This window comes from Salvelinus namaycush, chromosome 10, assembly GCF_016432855.1.
Source record: "Salvelinus namaycush isolate Seneca chromosome 10, SaNama_1.0, whole genome shotgun sequence".
In the NCBI taxonomy this organism is placed as follows: domain Eukaryota; kingdom Metazoa; phylum Chordata; class Actinopteri; order Salmoniformes; family Salmonidae; genus Salvelinus; species Salvelinus namaycush.
In genome coordinates this window covers 36,310,729-36,328,302 of record NC_052316.1, presented here as the reverse complement: position 1 = coordinate 36,328,302, position 17,574 = coordinate 36,310,729, and the positions used below count along the sequence as shown (strand labels likewise).

Below are 17,574 nucleotides of genomic sequence, written 5' to 3'. Positions count from 1 at the left end.
ACGAGGAGACTGTGTGGCAGGCTGAATACCTGTTATGCGAGTGCAGCAAGGAGCTGCAAGGTAAGGTGCTAGATAGCATTAAACGTATCTTATAAAAACAATCAATCTTAACATAATCACTAGTTAACTACACATGGTTGATGATATTACTAGTTTATCTAGCTTGTCCTGCGTTGCATATAATCGATGCGGTGCCTGTTCATTTATCATTGAATCACAGCCTACTTCGCCAAAACGGGTGATTTAACGAGCGCATTCGTGAAAAAAGCCCTGTCGTTGCACCAATGTGTACCTAACCATAAACATCAACGCCTTTCTTAAAATAATACACAAGTATATATTTTTAAACCTGCATATTTAGTTAATATTGCCTGCTAACATGAATTTATTTTAACCAGGGAAATGTCACTTTTCTTGCGTTCTGTGCAACAGAGTCAGGGTATATGCAGCAGTTTGGGCCGCCTGGCTCGTTGCGAACTAATTTGCCAGAATTTTACGTAATTATGACATAACATTGAAGGTTGTGCAATGTAACAGGAATATTTAGATTTATGGATGCAACCCGTAAGATAAAATACGGAACGGTTCCGTATTTCACTGAAAGAATAAACGTTTTGTTTTCGAAATTATAGTTTCCAGATTTGACCATATTAATGACCTAAGACTCGTATTTCTGTGTGTTATAATTAAGTCTATGATTTGATATTTGATAGAGCACTCTGAGCGGTGGTAGGCAGCAGCAGGATCGTAAGCATTCATTCAAACAGCACTTTTGTGCGTTTGCCAGCAGCTCTTCGCTGTGCTTCAAGCATTGCGCTGTTTATGACTTCAAGCCTATCAACTCCTGAGATTAGGCTGGTGTAACCGATGTGAAATGGCTAGCTAGTTAGCGGGGTGCGCGCTAATAGCGTTTCAATCGGTGACGTCACTCGCTCTGAGACCTTGAAGGGCCGCGGCTTTTGTGGAGCGATGGGTAACGATGCTTCGAGGGTGACTGTTGTCGATGTGTTCCTGGTTCGAGCCCAGGTAGCGGCGATGAGATGGACGGAAGCTATACTGTTACACTGGCAATACTAAAGTGCCTATAAGAACATCCAATAGTCAAAGGTATATGAAATACAAATGGTATAGAGAGAGAGAGTCCTATAATTCCTATAATAACTACAACCTAAAACTTCTTACCTGGGAATATTGAAGACTCGTGTTAAAAGGAACCACCAGCTTTCATATGTTCCAAATTGAACATGTTTGATTATTTAATTGAGGCTAAATTGATTTTATTGATGTATTATATGAAGTTAAAATAAGTGTTCATTCAGTATTGTTGTAATTGTCATTACAAATAAATAAAATCGGCCGATTTAATCGGTATCTGCATTTTTTGGTCCTCCAATTATCGGTATCGGCGTTGAAAAATCATAATCGGTCGACCTCTAGTCATTATGGTGCTAACCAAGTACTACTAAGGAAAGGGGTATCCTTTAAAATCAAGGTGAGGAGAATGAGTTATTGGGTCATTAGGTTCTGAGCCAAGAACAGCCATTTCTAGGTTACTTCCTATTTTTGTAGATTTTTTTTGTTGTCAATTAACCAGTTGCTTAACCAGGTAGTTAAGAGCAGATGTTTGTTTATGTAATGTCCTTGCTCTCTCGCTCGCTCTCTGCTCTCGCTCGCTCTCCAGGCTAAGAGACTGACAGCCCAGGCGAGGAGGCTGAACATCACGTTGAGGTTCCTTCCCAACACATTCACCAGGAGCAGAGAGAACTCCACCATCTGTCTCAAGAAGTAGGTTCCTCTTAGACGTCAGGGCCATGTTCTGTAGGACACAACATACTAAAGGGTTTTATAACAGTTGTTTTTGGCTCAGCGAAGAAAGGCAATGTTTGCGTCCCCTCTTTAAGAGGACCTCTAAACATTCAGGTGGCTCTTTGACTTAAATCCAAAACCCATACTAGCACTCGACTCTATTTATAGGAAAGTTTAAAAACAACTTCTATGTTCAGTAAGGTGGTTGAGGATCCTTGTGTTGAGAGCAGAAGTGTTTCTCTGCCACAGGATGGCGCTCTTAAGTTTTCACAATTCCTCACATGCAACAACACTGTTGTTTTTAAAGGTTATGTGTCTGTGGGGCATCAGTCCTCTGCATGTTTATGAAGGCACTACTCAACTCTGTATACCTGGCATGTGCTGTTCAGTCTTTAAAAGGCCTTACGGCTCATTTGTGTGTGTGTGTGTGTGTGTCAGCTCAGGCAAATTTTGGACATGTGGGACAAAGACTTGAAGCAACATTTGATTAGTCACTGGTGTGGAGTAATGTATTGCTGCCTGTAGCCTTCTGACCGGCTATGTAGGCTAAACCAACCCTGTCCATATGTCCTGGCCCCTCTGGGGGCATCATCATTTCCAACTTGTGATGTTTCACTGGACTTGGTGTGTTTCTATAGCAACCTGCTACCCCACCACTCATGAGTGTAAGAGACCTGCCATAGCCCTAATCCCAGACATGTTTTCCTTTGTTCCCCATTCCCTCCATTTCTCATTCCTTTTCCATTTTCCTGGATTTCCTGCTGTGCTGCAGGTGGTCCCGTCTTTCCATATTTGACAACTTTTCCTGAAGGGATATCGTTCTGCTATTTCCTCTCTCTCTCGCTCCACCCCACATGGAAGGAAACAAACATTTAACCCACAAGTTAACTATAAAAAACAGAACCTCTGTAATGTCAATCAAAGCTGTCCCCGAACGAAGTTAATGTTAGCCAGTCCACTCTTTTCCATTCTAAATATAATTCCCCTCAGGCCAGTCTGTCTCTCTGGCGTTTGTAGTTCTAATTTGTGCATTATTGCCAGAAGGTAATAATGCCTTATTGCCAGAAGGCATTATGTAAGGTGAGCAAAGTAGCCAGGCTCCTTTCTCTTCCGGAAGACAGCCTAGTATCTGGTTTTACATATGGATGGAACACTAATTTATAATTTAGGGTTAAATGCATAGAAATGAAATGACTGATGAATAAATGGTTATGGTTAGTGGTTACATCCTAAATATCATGCAGTCAGTGTGCATACAGTTCTATCTTGGGAGTTTTCAAGGAAGAGACAGTTTATTTCCTATCCCTAGAGAATCCTCATCTAAGGATATCGACTAAACGGAGCCTGGGACTAAGGGTGTCGACTAAACGGAGACTGGGTCTAAGGGTGTCGACTCAACGGAGACTGGGTCTAAGGGTGTCGACTCAACGGCAGCAGCAGGAGAAAATGGGTTTGAGAATGTACTTGGTGCATTATATAATAAGCAGATGTTTGAGCAGTGTGACTGCAGATGGTTAGTGACATATTCATGCTACACACACATGCTGCCAGAGAGAGGCCATCATTACACACACACACACACACACACACACACACACACAGCCAGAGAGAGGCAGTCCTTACACACACACAGAGAGAGGCAGTCCTTACACACACACACACACACAGAGAGAGGCAGTCCTTACACACACACATACACACAGCCAGAGAGAGGCAGTCCTTACACACACACATACACACAGACAGAGGGAATCATAATTAGCGGCCAGCTATAGAGGCTTTTATCCTGGGCTTAGGTGTGTGCACAGCCACATGCACTGACGTGCGTGCGCCTGCCTGCCCCTCCCTGGTGACTGATGTCAAAACAGGTTACGGGTACACTAAAAGTGTTGAACTAGAAATGACAGGCCTGCGCTACTTTTTAAACCAATTCAACCAGTGGTACACATGTAATAGTTGGCATGGGGAATAGTGCCGTTTGGAATTCACCCTGTACTCTTGTTCAAAAGTCAGCTGATTTATTTGTGGCTTCACTAGCTTGCAAACAGATCAGTTCATTTTTTTAATGTAATAATTTGAATTGAAGTGTGGTTTGGAAATGTTTGGTGGCCTCCTGTTAGCAATGTTTTGTTCCCTTCTCTCAAGAAGAAGCTTGTCAAAGTTTTGTTCTCTTCTCTGCTGAAGAGTCAGCTTGGCTAATGTTTATCATCTTTCTTCCCCTTTGTTTTACTTTTCTGGATGGAAGACAAAACTGTTACTTACTAGCAATTGATCACATACACACATGCATACATGCACAAATACACACACACAACCGTTCAAAAGTTTGGGGTCCCTTAGACATTTCCTTGTTTTTGAAAGAAAAGCAAAAAAAAGTGTTCATTAAAGTAACATCAAATTGATCAGAAATAGTGTAGACATTGTTAATGTTGTAAATTACTATTGTAGCTGGATCCAAGTTTATCATTTTAAAAGGCTAATTGATCATTAGAAAACCCTTTTGCAATTGTTAGCACAGCTGAAAACTTGAGACTAGTTGAGTATCTGGAGCATCAGCATTTGTGGGTTTGATTTACAGGCTCAAAATGGCCAGAAACAAAGACCTTTCTCTTGAAACTCATCAATCTATTCTTGTTCTGAGAAATGAAGGCTATTCCGTGCGAGAAATTGCCAAGGAACTGAAGACCTCACACAAAGCTGTGTACTACTCCCTTCACAGAACAGTGCAAACTGACTCTAACCAGAAGAGAAAGGAGTAGGAGGCCCCGGTGCACAACTGAGCTAGAGGACAAGCACATTAGTGTGTCTAGTTTGAGAAACAGATGCCTCAAGTCCTCAACTGGCAGCTTCATTAAATAGTACCTGCAAAATACCAGTCTCAACATCAACAGGGAAGAGGTGATTCTGGGATGCTGGCCTTCTAGGCAGAGCACGAGCTCTGGTTGGGGACTCCGTGTGTGTGTGTTACATACACACATTCAAAAGTTTGGGGTCACTTCGAAAGAAAAGCACTTTTTTTTCTTGTCCATTTAAAATAACATCAACTTGATCAGAATTGGTGCTGTGTCTAGTTTCCCTTTTATTTGTGGGAGCTAAAGTCACCTTCTGAAATGACAATGCAATGATATTCTGTCCGATGGCTGTGTTTCTGCATTTAGAACCCCATAATGCCATTGCCACCCCATTCCCCTAGAGTCTTTAACAATTTCATGCAAGGGGGTATAGCAGCCATACACATCATGTGTAGCAGCTCATAGGTGCCTGATAACCAGCTATCGAGCCAGCCATTAGGTCATTCATTTAACTGCAACCCAGTGTTTGATAAACATATTGTGTTTGTGGAATCCTTGTTGGCAGTTTGTTTGGGCACACATACTGATGCTGGCTTCTATCAGTTGTATAATATTCTTCTATCTGCATTTACCCTCCATCTCAGCGCTCTATTTTAGAAATGATTACAGTGTGTGAGGTCACTGCGTTGGTAGATATGTTATTTGTTATGCGTCAGGGCCTCAAGGCTTCCATATGTTTTCATATTATGGATGCCAGTTAGGCTCTTGTTTGTTATACAGTACTAAATATAGAACATTTTAATAATAAAGTTTGTCATGGAAACAGAACTTAGACATTGAGACCATGGAACTGTGGTTGCCATAAGTTTGTGTTTGATAAGTGTTGTCGTAGTGCTGCCCAGTGATATGACTGGAGAGAATAAGACCGGCCACTTGAGACTGATGAGAGATGACCTGCTTACGAATGATAGGAGCCCACTTCTGCACTAGGCTCTGCGTGCGTTCGCGCACACACCATTTTAGTAATTTACACACACAGTTTGAAACGCCATGTTATTTCCAGGGCTCTGAGGTTTTTAGGTTGTTCGAGTTCAACATTTTGTCCTCCAGACAAGCAAAAAAAATTATAATGAATTTAGAGCACACTATTACTTCCAGAGGCTTCAAAACCACACTGATCACAAGCTGTTCTGCTGCAGAATGTAGAAATCTGCTGTTTGATTCCCCTTCTTCCAAGCCCATTCCCCACTGGGTTGTTGAAAGCAACAAGAGATTTGTAGGAACCAGGATTTGGCTTTAGCAGCAACGAGTCCAACTAGAAGTTATCGGTCAGTTTTTTGTGTGTTAGTGTTGGGCAGGTGGACTGTATTGGTCACATACACATGGTTAGCAGATGTTAATGCGAGTGTAGCGAAATGCTTGTGCTTCTAGTTCCAACAGTGCAGTAATATCTAACAAGTAATCTAACAATTCCACATCTACCTAATACACACATCTAAAGGGATGGAATAGGAATATGTACATATAAATATATATGGAAGAACGGCATAGTCAAGATGGTATAAAATACAGTATATACATATGAAATGAGTAATGCAAGATATGTAAACATTATTAAAGTGACTAGTGATCCATTTATTAAAGTGGCCAATGATGTTATGTATGCAGCAGCCTCTCTCTGTTAGTGATGGCTGTTTAACAGTCTGATCTCCTTGAGATAAAAGCTGTTTTTCAGTCTCTGTCGCAGCTTTGATGCACCTGTACTGACCTCGCCTTCTGGATGGTAGCAGGGTGAACAGGCAGTGTCTCAGTTGGTTGTTGTCTTTGAAGATCGTTTTGCCCTTCCTGTGACATCGGGTGCTATAGGTGTCCTGGAGGGCAGGTTGTTTGCCCTCTGTGATGCGTTGTTCAGACCGCACCACCCTCTGTAGAGCCTTGTGGTTTTGGGCGGTGCAGTTGCTGTACCAGGCAGTGATACAGCCCAACAGGATGCTATCAATTGTGTATCTGTAAAAGTTTGTCAGGGTTTTAGGTGACAAGCCAAGTTGAAGAGGCGCTGTTGCGCCTTCTTCACCACATTGTCTGTGTGGGTGGACCATTTCAGTTTGTCTGTGATGTGTATGCTGAGGAACTTAACTTTCCGCCTTCTCCACTGCTGTCCCGTCGATGTGGATAGGGGGGTGCTCCCTTTGCTGTTTCCTGAAGTCCACGATCATCTCCTTTGTCTTGTTGCCGTTGAGTGAGAGGTTGTTTTCCTGACACCACACTGCGAGGGCCCTCACCTCCTCCCTGTAGGCTGTCTCGTTGTTGTTTGTAATCAAGCCCACTACTGTTGTGTCGTCTGCAAACGTGATGATTGCGTTGGTGTGCATGGCCACGCAGTCATGGGTGAACAGGGAGTACAGGAGAGGGCTGAGAACGCACCCTTGTGTGGCCCCAGTGTTGAGGATCAGCGAAGGGGAGATGTTGTTTTCTACCTTCACCACCTGGGGGTGGCCCGTCAAAGTCCAGCACCCAATTGCACAGGGAGGGTTTGAGACCCAGGGCCTCAAGGTTAATGATGAGCTTGGAGGGTGCTATGGTGTTGAATGCTGAGTGGTAGTCAATGAACAGCATTCTTACATAGGTATTCATCTTGCATAGACACCATGGCTGGAAGGTAAGCAGGAATGCAAGTTGAATGGGCTTTCAATTTGACATTTCTTGATGAACTTGACTTATTACTGCAGACAGAGACAGGCTGACAGACAGACAAGCAGGGAGACAGAATACCTATGCCATGCTCTCACTGGGCAGTCAGGCAGTATGTAAACACAAGCTAGTCTTACTCAACTTGACATGTCATCATTCCACCATCTGCCCATTTTTGTCTGTATGGAAAATGCTTGTTGAGTTTCTCTGTGCCATCTTCACTTTTATGACTGACCGTGAGTGAATGATACCACATATTCCTGTATGCAACCCTGGCTCAGCCTGAGGTGCATGCTCGCGCCTACACAGCCCTGCCCACCCCCTTTTCCATTGGAGAAAATAGTTTCCTTTCACCCTCAATGCAGAACAATGCCCAAACACCTGGTGTTCCTCCTCTGACTTACCACCCCCCCTTCCACCAAGCCCAGTCTCTGCCAAGCCCAAGCAAACACTCATAAATTCCTCAGCAGCCTAGAGGGGGATGGAATAGCTCTGCACCTGCATAGGGAATCCCCTCAAACCCTCCCCAACCAACCCCCACTACTTCCTGCTTGCCCCCCCTCACACCCAGCCTAACCAACCCCCACTGCTGCCTGCTTGCGCCCCAACCTCCCCTTCTGCCCACATCAAGTGGAAACTCATAAGCACATTTTCATTGGATGTTCTGCACACTTCTCATTTTTTTCAACCCTCCATCTCGCTCTCGCTCTGTGTGTTGCACCCCAGAGATTCAGGACCATAGATGTAGATAGACATTGTATCTGTTCCATTATGGCATCTGTGAGAGCATTGATAGTGCCATTGAGGCCATCTCCATTTTGAATTAGTCAATTTTCTTCGGTGGAGTTTTATGGCGGACTACATCTAAAAAGTTGAATTGCCGCACACTTCTGGATTCAAATGAAAAAGAAAAATATACTTTATGGGGAAGAAATAACTTACTCCTCACAATTAAATAGTATGTCACCCAAAAGAAAAACAAAACTCTCACTTCTTCCATCCTTCAAAGTTCCATATCTCCCCACTCAGGCTCTGGACATGAGATGTTGGTATGGTTTATGACAGCCTTTTATGTAAATCCTTCACCGAGAAGTCCTCTAATCCCAGAAACTGCATCCACAATTTCTGGACTTTGGCAGTGCTGTTAATCACCATAGCCATGAAGACTACAAAGTCTGCCTTCTTAACCTGTAGAATATCTGGATCCTGCTGAGGCAACTCCTTGCAGTGAAAGCTTATCCACCACCATGGGCCCTTCAGAACCATTCGCTCCCTCAATCCTCTAGACAGCCGCTGCATGTGATTATGTTCTGTTTGGCCCTGACCTTAGCCACCTTATTCTCCTTCACCCTCGTTGGGCATTCCAAAGATGTAGCAACATGGTTCCCACCATAATTGCAACATTTCACACAATCAATACTGATACCACATTCAATATGGTCTTCTCCACAACTTTCACACCTTGTATTCTTTCTTCTACAGACAGCGATCACAGACAGCGATCAGACTGCATCAATCTTGGGACAAATGCTCTGACATGGTAATTCATATGACCTGGGTAGGGAGGGATTCTCCATTATTTTACTACTTCTGAGTTGGCAAACAAACTGAAAGGGTGCATACTGCCACCTGTAGTGTGTTGTCTGAACGGGTATAAAGGAAAGGTTTGCGATTTACTGCCGGCCACCTGCAATTATGGAATGTTTCAAATCAAATTTTATTTTGAGTTTTAATTCATTGGCTGATCCCTCCTGATGACCCAGATGAAATCATGTGATTCTTTCTTAACCCATAAAGTCCCACCCAGTTGACTACTTCAAAATGGTGAAAGTCCTCAAACATGGTGAAAGTGCCCATGCTATAAATAAGCAATAAGGCCCAAGGGGGTGTAGAATATGGCCAATATACTGGCCATATACCACAAACCTCCGAGGTGCCTTATTGCTATTATAAACTGGTTAACAAAGTAATTAGGGCAGTAAAAATAAATGTTTTGTCATGCCCATGGTATACGATACCATACCCATGGTATACTGCGGCTGTCAGCCAATAGCATTCAGGGCTCAAACTACCCAGTGTATCATGAGCTTTTGGGCCCTAGAGTCCTCTCAATTTTTATGGTCACAGTTGTGTTGCGCGTGTGTATATATTACACACACACAAGTATGTGTACACCGCTTCAAATGAGTGGATTCTGCCATTTCAGCCACACCCGTTGCTGACCGGTGTATAAAATCGAGCACACAGCCATGCAATCTCAGTAGACAAACAATTTGAAGGGGGTATCCACGTACTTACTGAAGAGCTCAGTGACTTTCAATGTGGCACCATCATAGGACCTTTCCAACAAGTCAGTTCGTCAAATGTCTGCCCTGTTAGAGCTGCCCCGGTCAACTGTAAGTGCTGTTATTATGAAGTGGAAACGTCTAGGAGCAAGTTCACAGAACGGGACCGCCAATTGCTGAAGTGCGTAACGCGTAAAAATCATGTCTTCAGTTGCAACACTCACTACGAGTTCCAAACTGGAAGCAACGTCCGCACAAGAACTGTTTGTCGGGAGCTTCATGAAATTGGTTTGCATGGCCCGAGCAGCCATACACACACGCCTAAGATCCTCATGCTCAATGCCAAGCGTCTGCTGGAGTGGTGTAAAGCTTGCGGCCATTGGACTCTGGAGCAGTGCAAACGCGTTCTCAGGAGTAATGAATCACGCCAAATCTGGGTTTGGCGGATGCTAGGACAACGCAATCTGCCCGACTGCATAGTGCCAACTGTAAAGTTTGGTGGAGGAGTAAAAATGGTCTGGGGCTGTTTTTCATGGTTCGGACAAGGCCTCTTAGTTCCAGGGAAGGGAAATCTTAACGCTACAGCATACAATGACATTCTAGACGATACTGTGCTTCACACTTTGTGGCAACAGTTTGGGGAAAGCCTTTTCCTGTTTTAGCATGACAATGCCCCCGTGCATAAAGCGAGGTCTTATACAGGAAGGGTTTGTCGATCGGTTTGGAAGAACTTGATTGACCTGCAGAGCCCTGACCTCAACCCCATTGAACACCTTTGCAATGAATTGGAAAGCGGACTGCGAGCCGGTTCTAATCGCCCAACACCAGTGTCCGACCTCACTAATGCTCTTGTTGCTGAATGGAATTAAGTCCCCGCATAAATGTTCCAACATCTAGTGGAAAGCCTTCAAAGATGAGTGGAGGCTGTTATAGCAGCAAAGGGCGAACAGTAACAGGGGTACCAACTCCATATTAATGCCCATGATTTTGGAATGAGATTTTTGACAAGCAAGGGTCTACATACTTTTGGTCATGTAGTGTATGCCATGGTCATCCCCATGACAACTCGGACTCAATCCACACATCGAGCTAGACACATACACAGCATTAGTCGTACATTGGGGTTAAATACTTTTTCTATGTCTCTTGAATGTAAAATAGTTTGTTTTAGCTCAGAGACAAAGCGCTGGTATCTGCAAGCAGACCACTACCAACTGCTGATTTTGAAAATGTTATTATTTATCGTTTGTCTCCCTCTTTCTGTTTTGTCCTTTAGGGAGAATCGTTTCCTATGGCACCTGCAGCTGCTGTTCCCTCAGAGCAGCTCAGAGTTCACTGAGAGAAGGTGAGTGGTGTGTGTGCCTGCCTGCCTACTTGTCCGGTGGCATCTGCCAGAACAGTCTTTAGGAACCCTGTTAATACCAGTTGATGTCAGAGTCCAGGGGTTGGAACCTGCAATAGAGAACAGCCAGATCCTTGGACAGTGACTTTACTGTTGCCAGAGGATTGTCTCAGCACCCATGTATCTTCTAATGGTGAGGATGATTGGTGATGTAGATGTAGATGTCTGTATTAAAACCACTCCAAGAACGTCATCGATCTTCATCACGGTTTGACTCATGTTTGGTTCCTTGGCACTTGATTGGTTGGTTGTTCACTCTCTTTTTCTGTCAATCCTTTCTTGCCCTCTCTCTCTCTCTCCTCTCCATCTCTCCCCAGGGTGTCCGATGACCAAACACTTAAGCAGATCCTCACCCCCTACATCCACCCTACAGAGTCGGAGCCAGTGAGACGACAAAAGTAAGAACACACCACTCTTGTATAATCTACTAATCGAATTAAACAAATGTCCAAAACAATCCAAACAACTGGTTGAGCTACTGGTTGAGCTACTGCTCTTGGAGAGTATTTGAATAGCTAGTAGTATTCACGCCTTCCTGATCTGCTCGGTTTGGTTGTTTGCCTCTGTCTTTCCTCCCAAACAGAGCCTGCCTAACGACTGCCTCACCTGTCCTCCAGGTGTTCAATAGTTGGCTATGGCTGAAGGTCCATCAAGTGGTTTTGCAAGCTAGATAACAGAAAGCTAGAAACAGAGCAAACCAAGATAGACTGGTCCAGAGAGAGGAATGTCTCTGAGCTGTAGCCAGGGCCCAAATCTAGCTGGAATCTACATGCAAACAACATAATGGTCTAACTATTTCATTCGAGATTTTAAGATATAGAAATTAAATTAGCTTGTGGTTTTGGGTCGGTCACTGTGTAGTCTACTCAACAGCAGGAATAGAAAGTTAACAATGTGGTAATGGAGTCTGAAATCAACACCAGTTAGATGGGCAGTTTGGATGACCTACTTTTTCCGTTGTCTTGCCTGCTGTTTTCTCCTGAAACAGCTAAACAAACACAACCTGACTGCTTGACGCCACATGCAGTGTGTTAAGTACACTGCATTCTCACGTTCCACAGTCAACAGGAGTGGGGCACACACAGCTAATTATATTTCAGTGAATTACATGTAACTGCTGTTGAAATGCTGATCACTAATAGAGACTGAAAGTGAAACATCGCCAGTGTGACATACAAAAGCTGCAATTTCATTTACAGTTCTACATTTTGTCCTTGAAGACAAGAAGTCATCAGATTTTCTTAAAGTTGTCTTCATTGTCAATGGGGACAACCTTGCTCTCTCTGTATCACGGTAAATATTTATACAGTTGCTATAACATGCAAATGTTTTGGGGTTGTCTCCTACTGCAGTCAGACCAGCTGTAAATCAAGTCTGTCTGCCATAAGGAGCCCTGTACGACAGGGCTCATACTGTATTAAAGGACAAATATAGAAATGATTAAACACCCATGGTGAATTCATTAAGCCTCTGTTACTGTTCCCCAGTCCAGTCCAAACTATCGTTTGACGATTTGTCTTGCAGGCTGCATAACGTTGAGCGTGTATAATTGCATTAACGTTAGGGGGTTTTCTCCCGTGAGAAGTATGCTGAAGGAAATGTGTATTTTATTTCATGATATTGCTGTACATTTCTTGTGGTTTTGTGCCCTAAAACCCTATGAAATTGGATTTGGTAGATCAAACCCCAAGGACTTATTTTAGCTGTGAGTAGCTCAGTAGTACCTCAGTACAGCGAGCGTGCAGTTTAAAGCATTTCCTCGTCTGCCAAATTAAATACTTTTGGTCATGTAGTGTATGTGGACACCTGCTCGTCAAACTTCTCGTTCCAAAATCATGGGTGTTATTATGGAGTTGGTCCCCCTTCGCTGTCATAACAGCCTCCACTCTTCTGGGAAGGCTTTCCACTAGATGTTGGAACATCTAGTGAGGTCGGGCACTGATGTTGGGGGTTTAGGCCTGGCTCACAGTCTGCGTTCCAATTCATCCCAAAGGTGTTCAATGGGGTTGAGGTCAGGGCTCTGCAGGCCAATCAAGTTCTTAGGCTTGTGTGGGTGCGGCTGTTCGGCCATGGAAACCCATTTCATGAAGCTCCAGACTAACAGTTCTTGTGCTGACGTTGCTTCCGGTGGTAGTTTGCAACCCGGTGTTGAGTGTTGCAACCGAGCACAGATGATTTTTACGTGCTGAACGCTTTAGCACTCGGCGGTACCGTTCTGTGCGCTTGTGTGGCCTACCACTTCGCGGCTGAGACATTGTTGCTCTTAGACTTTTCCACTTCACAACAACAGCACTTACAGTTGACCAGGGCAGAAATTTGATGAACTGACTTGTTGGAAAGGTGTTATCCTATGACGGTGCCACGTTGGAAGTCACTGAGCTCTTCAGTAAGGCCATTCTACTGCCAGCGTTTGTCTTTGGAGATTGCATGGCAGTGAGCTCGATTTTTATACACCTGTCAGCAACAAGTGTGGCTGAAATAGCCGAATCCACTAATTTGAGAGGTGTCCACACACTTTTGTAATTATGGTGTATCTAGGTATATTCAATTAAAATGTGCTTATCAGCAGGGGGAGAAAGCTAACATTATTACGATGGAGAGTGAAATTGTAAATTATGCAGTGAGCTATATGCCATTTAAAATGGAGTGAGACACTCACTGTGGACAATGACGTCCCTTTCCATACAATACTTGATCACAAATCATCCTCACGTTGGTTGGAAACGACTACGAAGTCTGGCATCGCAAGCAATTCCTCCGTGCCAATTATGTGGCAACGCTCCTTGTGGTTAACTGGCATCATGCACATCGATTCCATAACTGTATGGATTCTCTATAAATGTTTTTGTTTGCTCAAAGAAGCAGAATGCCATCAATCTTGTCTGGTGGTTGGCTCGTTGTTAGTAAATGGAATACAGATCGTTTAGACCACTATGTCACTGTTGGCCCCCGACACCTCCCAGCTGTGTTGCCTTCCTTCCCTGGCCTGACTAGTAAGATGGATGACACTGCTTGGTCTAGGCTCACAGTACAGTGACTTTACAAGGAATGAAGTGAGAGCTTTAACACTTGTCCCCACAGTGGGAATGTTGTGCAAAAGGGACGACTGAACGACATAATAAACTAAACACAATGTTTCCTTTTAATTTTAGATTACCGGCTGCCAGATAAAGGCAATCAAAAGAAAGTGAGAATTCAATTTTGGTAGACGAAAAATACCATCTATCGTTTTTCTCCAGTGGCCTTTTTTATTTGGACGTGATTGACTTGGGAAGAACACGCTTGAAATGCAGTAATACAATAACATTTACATACTACGGGGACAGTATACTACTTCTCACCTCTCTGTCTCTAACTCTCCATCTTTCCCTTTAAAAAATATTTTTAACCCAACGCTGCCGCCTCGACCCCGCGCTCTCGCCATGCGCTGGCTAAGGACCTTTGCTTAGTCTGGCCTCTGGTTCCCAGTGTAGACTGTCTATAGGAGGCTCAGGCAGCATGTTAGTCACCTGTAGCTCTGAGAGTCCCAGTCTGTAGCTGAGAGAGTCCCAGTCTGTAGCTGAGAGAGTCCCAGTCTGTAGCTGAGAGAGTCCCAGTCTGTAGCTGAGAGAGTCCCAGTCTGTAGCTGAGAGAGTCCCAGTCTGTAGCTGAGAGAGTCCCAGTCTGTAGCTGAGAGAGTCCCAGTCTGTAGCTGAGAGAGTCCCAGTCTGTAGCTGAGAGAGTCCCAGTCTGTAGCTGAGAGAGTCCCAGTCTGTAGCTGAGAGAGTCCCAGTCTGTAGCTGAGAGAGTCCCAGTCGCGCTCAGTCATTGTAGTCTTTGTTTTGTGACCTCGCGTTGACCCCTCTTAAGAAAATAAGTGCAAATGTGTGCACGTCTAAACCCTATCCACAGCCCTGTATTACTGTATGTGTGTCTATATAAAAGCTGGTTTTGATACCTTCTCGAACCTTGACCCATTTTCATTTATGTCTTTCAGGTTGAAGATGTACGTCCACAGCCCATTTGATCACGTCAGGGTCTTCATGAAGGCTGAGGGCAGGAAGGCCAACTCTGTGAGGTACGAATTACTCTAAAGCGAAGAGAATCTCCATTGAAAGTGCTTTTTTTTGTCCAGAATTTAGCTTAATATGGGTCTGGGAAACTGATGTTAAATGTACCCAAATTGGACCTCAGTTCTCCTATTAACAGCACTGTCCATTCCATTGATATTAATTAATTGTCTCATCAGATTGTTCCAGCAACCAAAGTTCTAATAAATTTCAACACAAAGATTTGTAATCTCATCAAAAGTGTTGTCAGAATCCTGTCAGCACTCAGGCATTCTGTCCATGTGAGCTTTCTGTTTCGCCGGCCTCGCCACTCTCGTGACGGATTTATCCCGCATGTATGAAATCGCCTTAATGGGTTTATGAACATGACATCACTCGCCTTGTAAATTCCTGCTAAGCTACGCAGTGTGAAAGCAGAGCTTTTCATTTCCCCCGGCCTAATTCTTTGTGCTGTAATTCCAGTTGATTCCACATTTTGGGAATGCCGTTGATCATCTGGACACAGATATACTTTGTGTGGGAAGGGGATGGTGCTGGTTTTGATAGCACCCATTTGCCTCGCCCAGTCCTTGGCTGTCACCCATTTCCACTTAGTCATAGAGAAAGTTGATCTTCTACACTCATAACCTGCTGTGCCCTCTGACCGCACAACTTCAGTCTACAAATCAACCAGCCCCCTTACTTACCCTTCTAATGTGGAGGTACTTGTTCTTCGCATCGCAAATAGCATCAACATGACAGTGAATCTCCCCCGGCCCATATCACTCCTGAGATGGTCCTTTAGGTTACTTACCACAAGCTTCACTCATTTGATCTACACGTGTGCACATGGGTGGAGTGGGATTTTTTTTGGGGAGTAGTGGACACCTTTTGTTAACCTGATATCCTCGCCGGTCCCACTCCCATTCACAAGGGGGCGATGCCAACGTTATCTCTATTTTTATATTTTGTGAAAGCAAGGACAAGTCACTTTCCCTTGCTAGTAGCAGCCTGGCTAGTTGTCTTTAGCTTATGTTTTTTAACGAGGCTATCTAGTAGCCTTTTTAGCTTCCCACATCTCCATGTGAAAAGAAAATCTGATCATAGTTGAAAAAATTTGACCTGACAAATATTCTTATACCTGCTGGTGTAACCTAAAACATTTATCCCAGTTTGATATGCTGTTTGTGTATACATTCTGATAGCAGCTAAAAATAGAACATGTTTTGGTCATGGAGAAAAAGCACATGGCTAGCTAGCTGGCTACAATAGCCTGGAATCATTAGTTATTACAAAGTACCTTTTTGGGTGGATTCTTGTTTGGTTTACTTGTTTGGTTTACAGTCGCTGAGATTATATTTGGTTATCAATGCTTTGATGAATAGCCTGTAGACCAGATCAAGGAACCAAGCAACAACACTGCCCCCATGGCTGCAGAAGGAATGATACGGCGTGTCTCAATTGTCAGGTAGTAAAAAAGTACGTTGAATGCCAGAGCGTATTACAAGGATCCGCCCCTTTTTGTGATGAAATTGACATTGCAGCACTCCGAGTCTTGCGTCTGCCCAGAGCGTGTAGTAAGCTTTAGTCCTTTAGTTAGTGATGGGTATCCCAGGAGGCTCCTCTTGTCAGTCATCTCGGACTCTTTTCTCTATTTATTTTGGATACAAAGTAAGTATCACACACACTCCCTACCCTATACACAGACCAGGGGCATCAGATCCCCATCAGGTTATATACGCGGAGTGAAAACAGCATGTTAAACTCCAGGATTTTCTACGAATTTTCACCCTTGAATTGTTTCCCTGGTGTGTGTGGATTCCTCCAGCCTTGAGGCCTTGTTGCTCACTAGTCCAGTCAGGATACACTATTAACTGTGGGGCTGTGGGTTGTCCTGTAACCTCAATCCTTAAATATGAGTGTGTACTAAATGGCATCCTATTCCCTACATAGTGCATGGCTTTTGGCCAGAGCCCTATGGCGCTTGATTTAAAAGTAGTGCACCATTTAGCTAATAGGGTATCATTTGGGATTCAGCCAGGGTGTAGATGAGAGGGGGGAGGAACAGCTGGTTAGCAGCAGAAAAGGAAAAGCAGCGACCTGCCCCCTGCTATGATTAATGGAGATATTCATCCATCAGCACCACGTCCTCTCACCAACCTACTGCCTGTTAACAACACATACACAGGAAGATGTGGGGGGGACTAGGGTAGGAGAGGTGTTGCAAACTTCAGAAATGTGTTCCTGTCAGCATTATGGTAGACGTCAGTGAAGCGCTGAGTGTGTTAATGAGTTATGTTGCATTACCCTAGCGGCTAGCCCACCCCGCGACACAGCGCTAGCTAGTACAGTAGGGAGGAGAACAATACCAGAGGTGTGACTCTTACTTTCCCTATTAGCTCATCACCCCCCCCCCCACACACACTATTAATGGTCGTTGGTATAGGGCTCTATAATGGCCTACCATTACGTGCGGCATTTTACTTTTACTTAGTGTTTATGATCAACATTATGGTGTTTTAGTAGGACAGACATGTTCTCCCGTGGCCAAGGTGGAATTGGCTCATAAT

At 44.0% G+C, this 17,574-nt stretch overlaps 1 protein-coding gene across 1 annotated transcript in view; it reads left to right on the top strand.

The window, feature by feature from the left end:
- Window positions 1-17,574, top strand: part of znhit6 (zinc finger HIT-type containing 6) — a 38,553-nt gene that overhangs the window by 6,684 nt on the left and 14,295 nt on the right. The window contains exons 5-8 of the mRNA XM_039002815.1: window positions 1,682-1,785; window positions 10,851-10,919; window positions 11,294-11,374; window positions 14,953-15,033. Of these exons, the coding sequence (XP_038858743.1) occupies window positions 1,682-1,785; window positions 10,851-10,919; window positions 11,294-11,374; window positions 14,953-15,033 (335 nt within the window). The remainder of the gene's footprint in view (window positions 1-1,681; window positions 1,786-10,850; window positions 10,920-11,293; window positions 11,375-14,952; window positions 15,034-17,574) is intronic.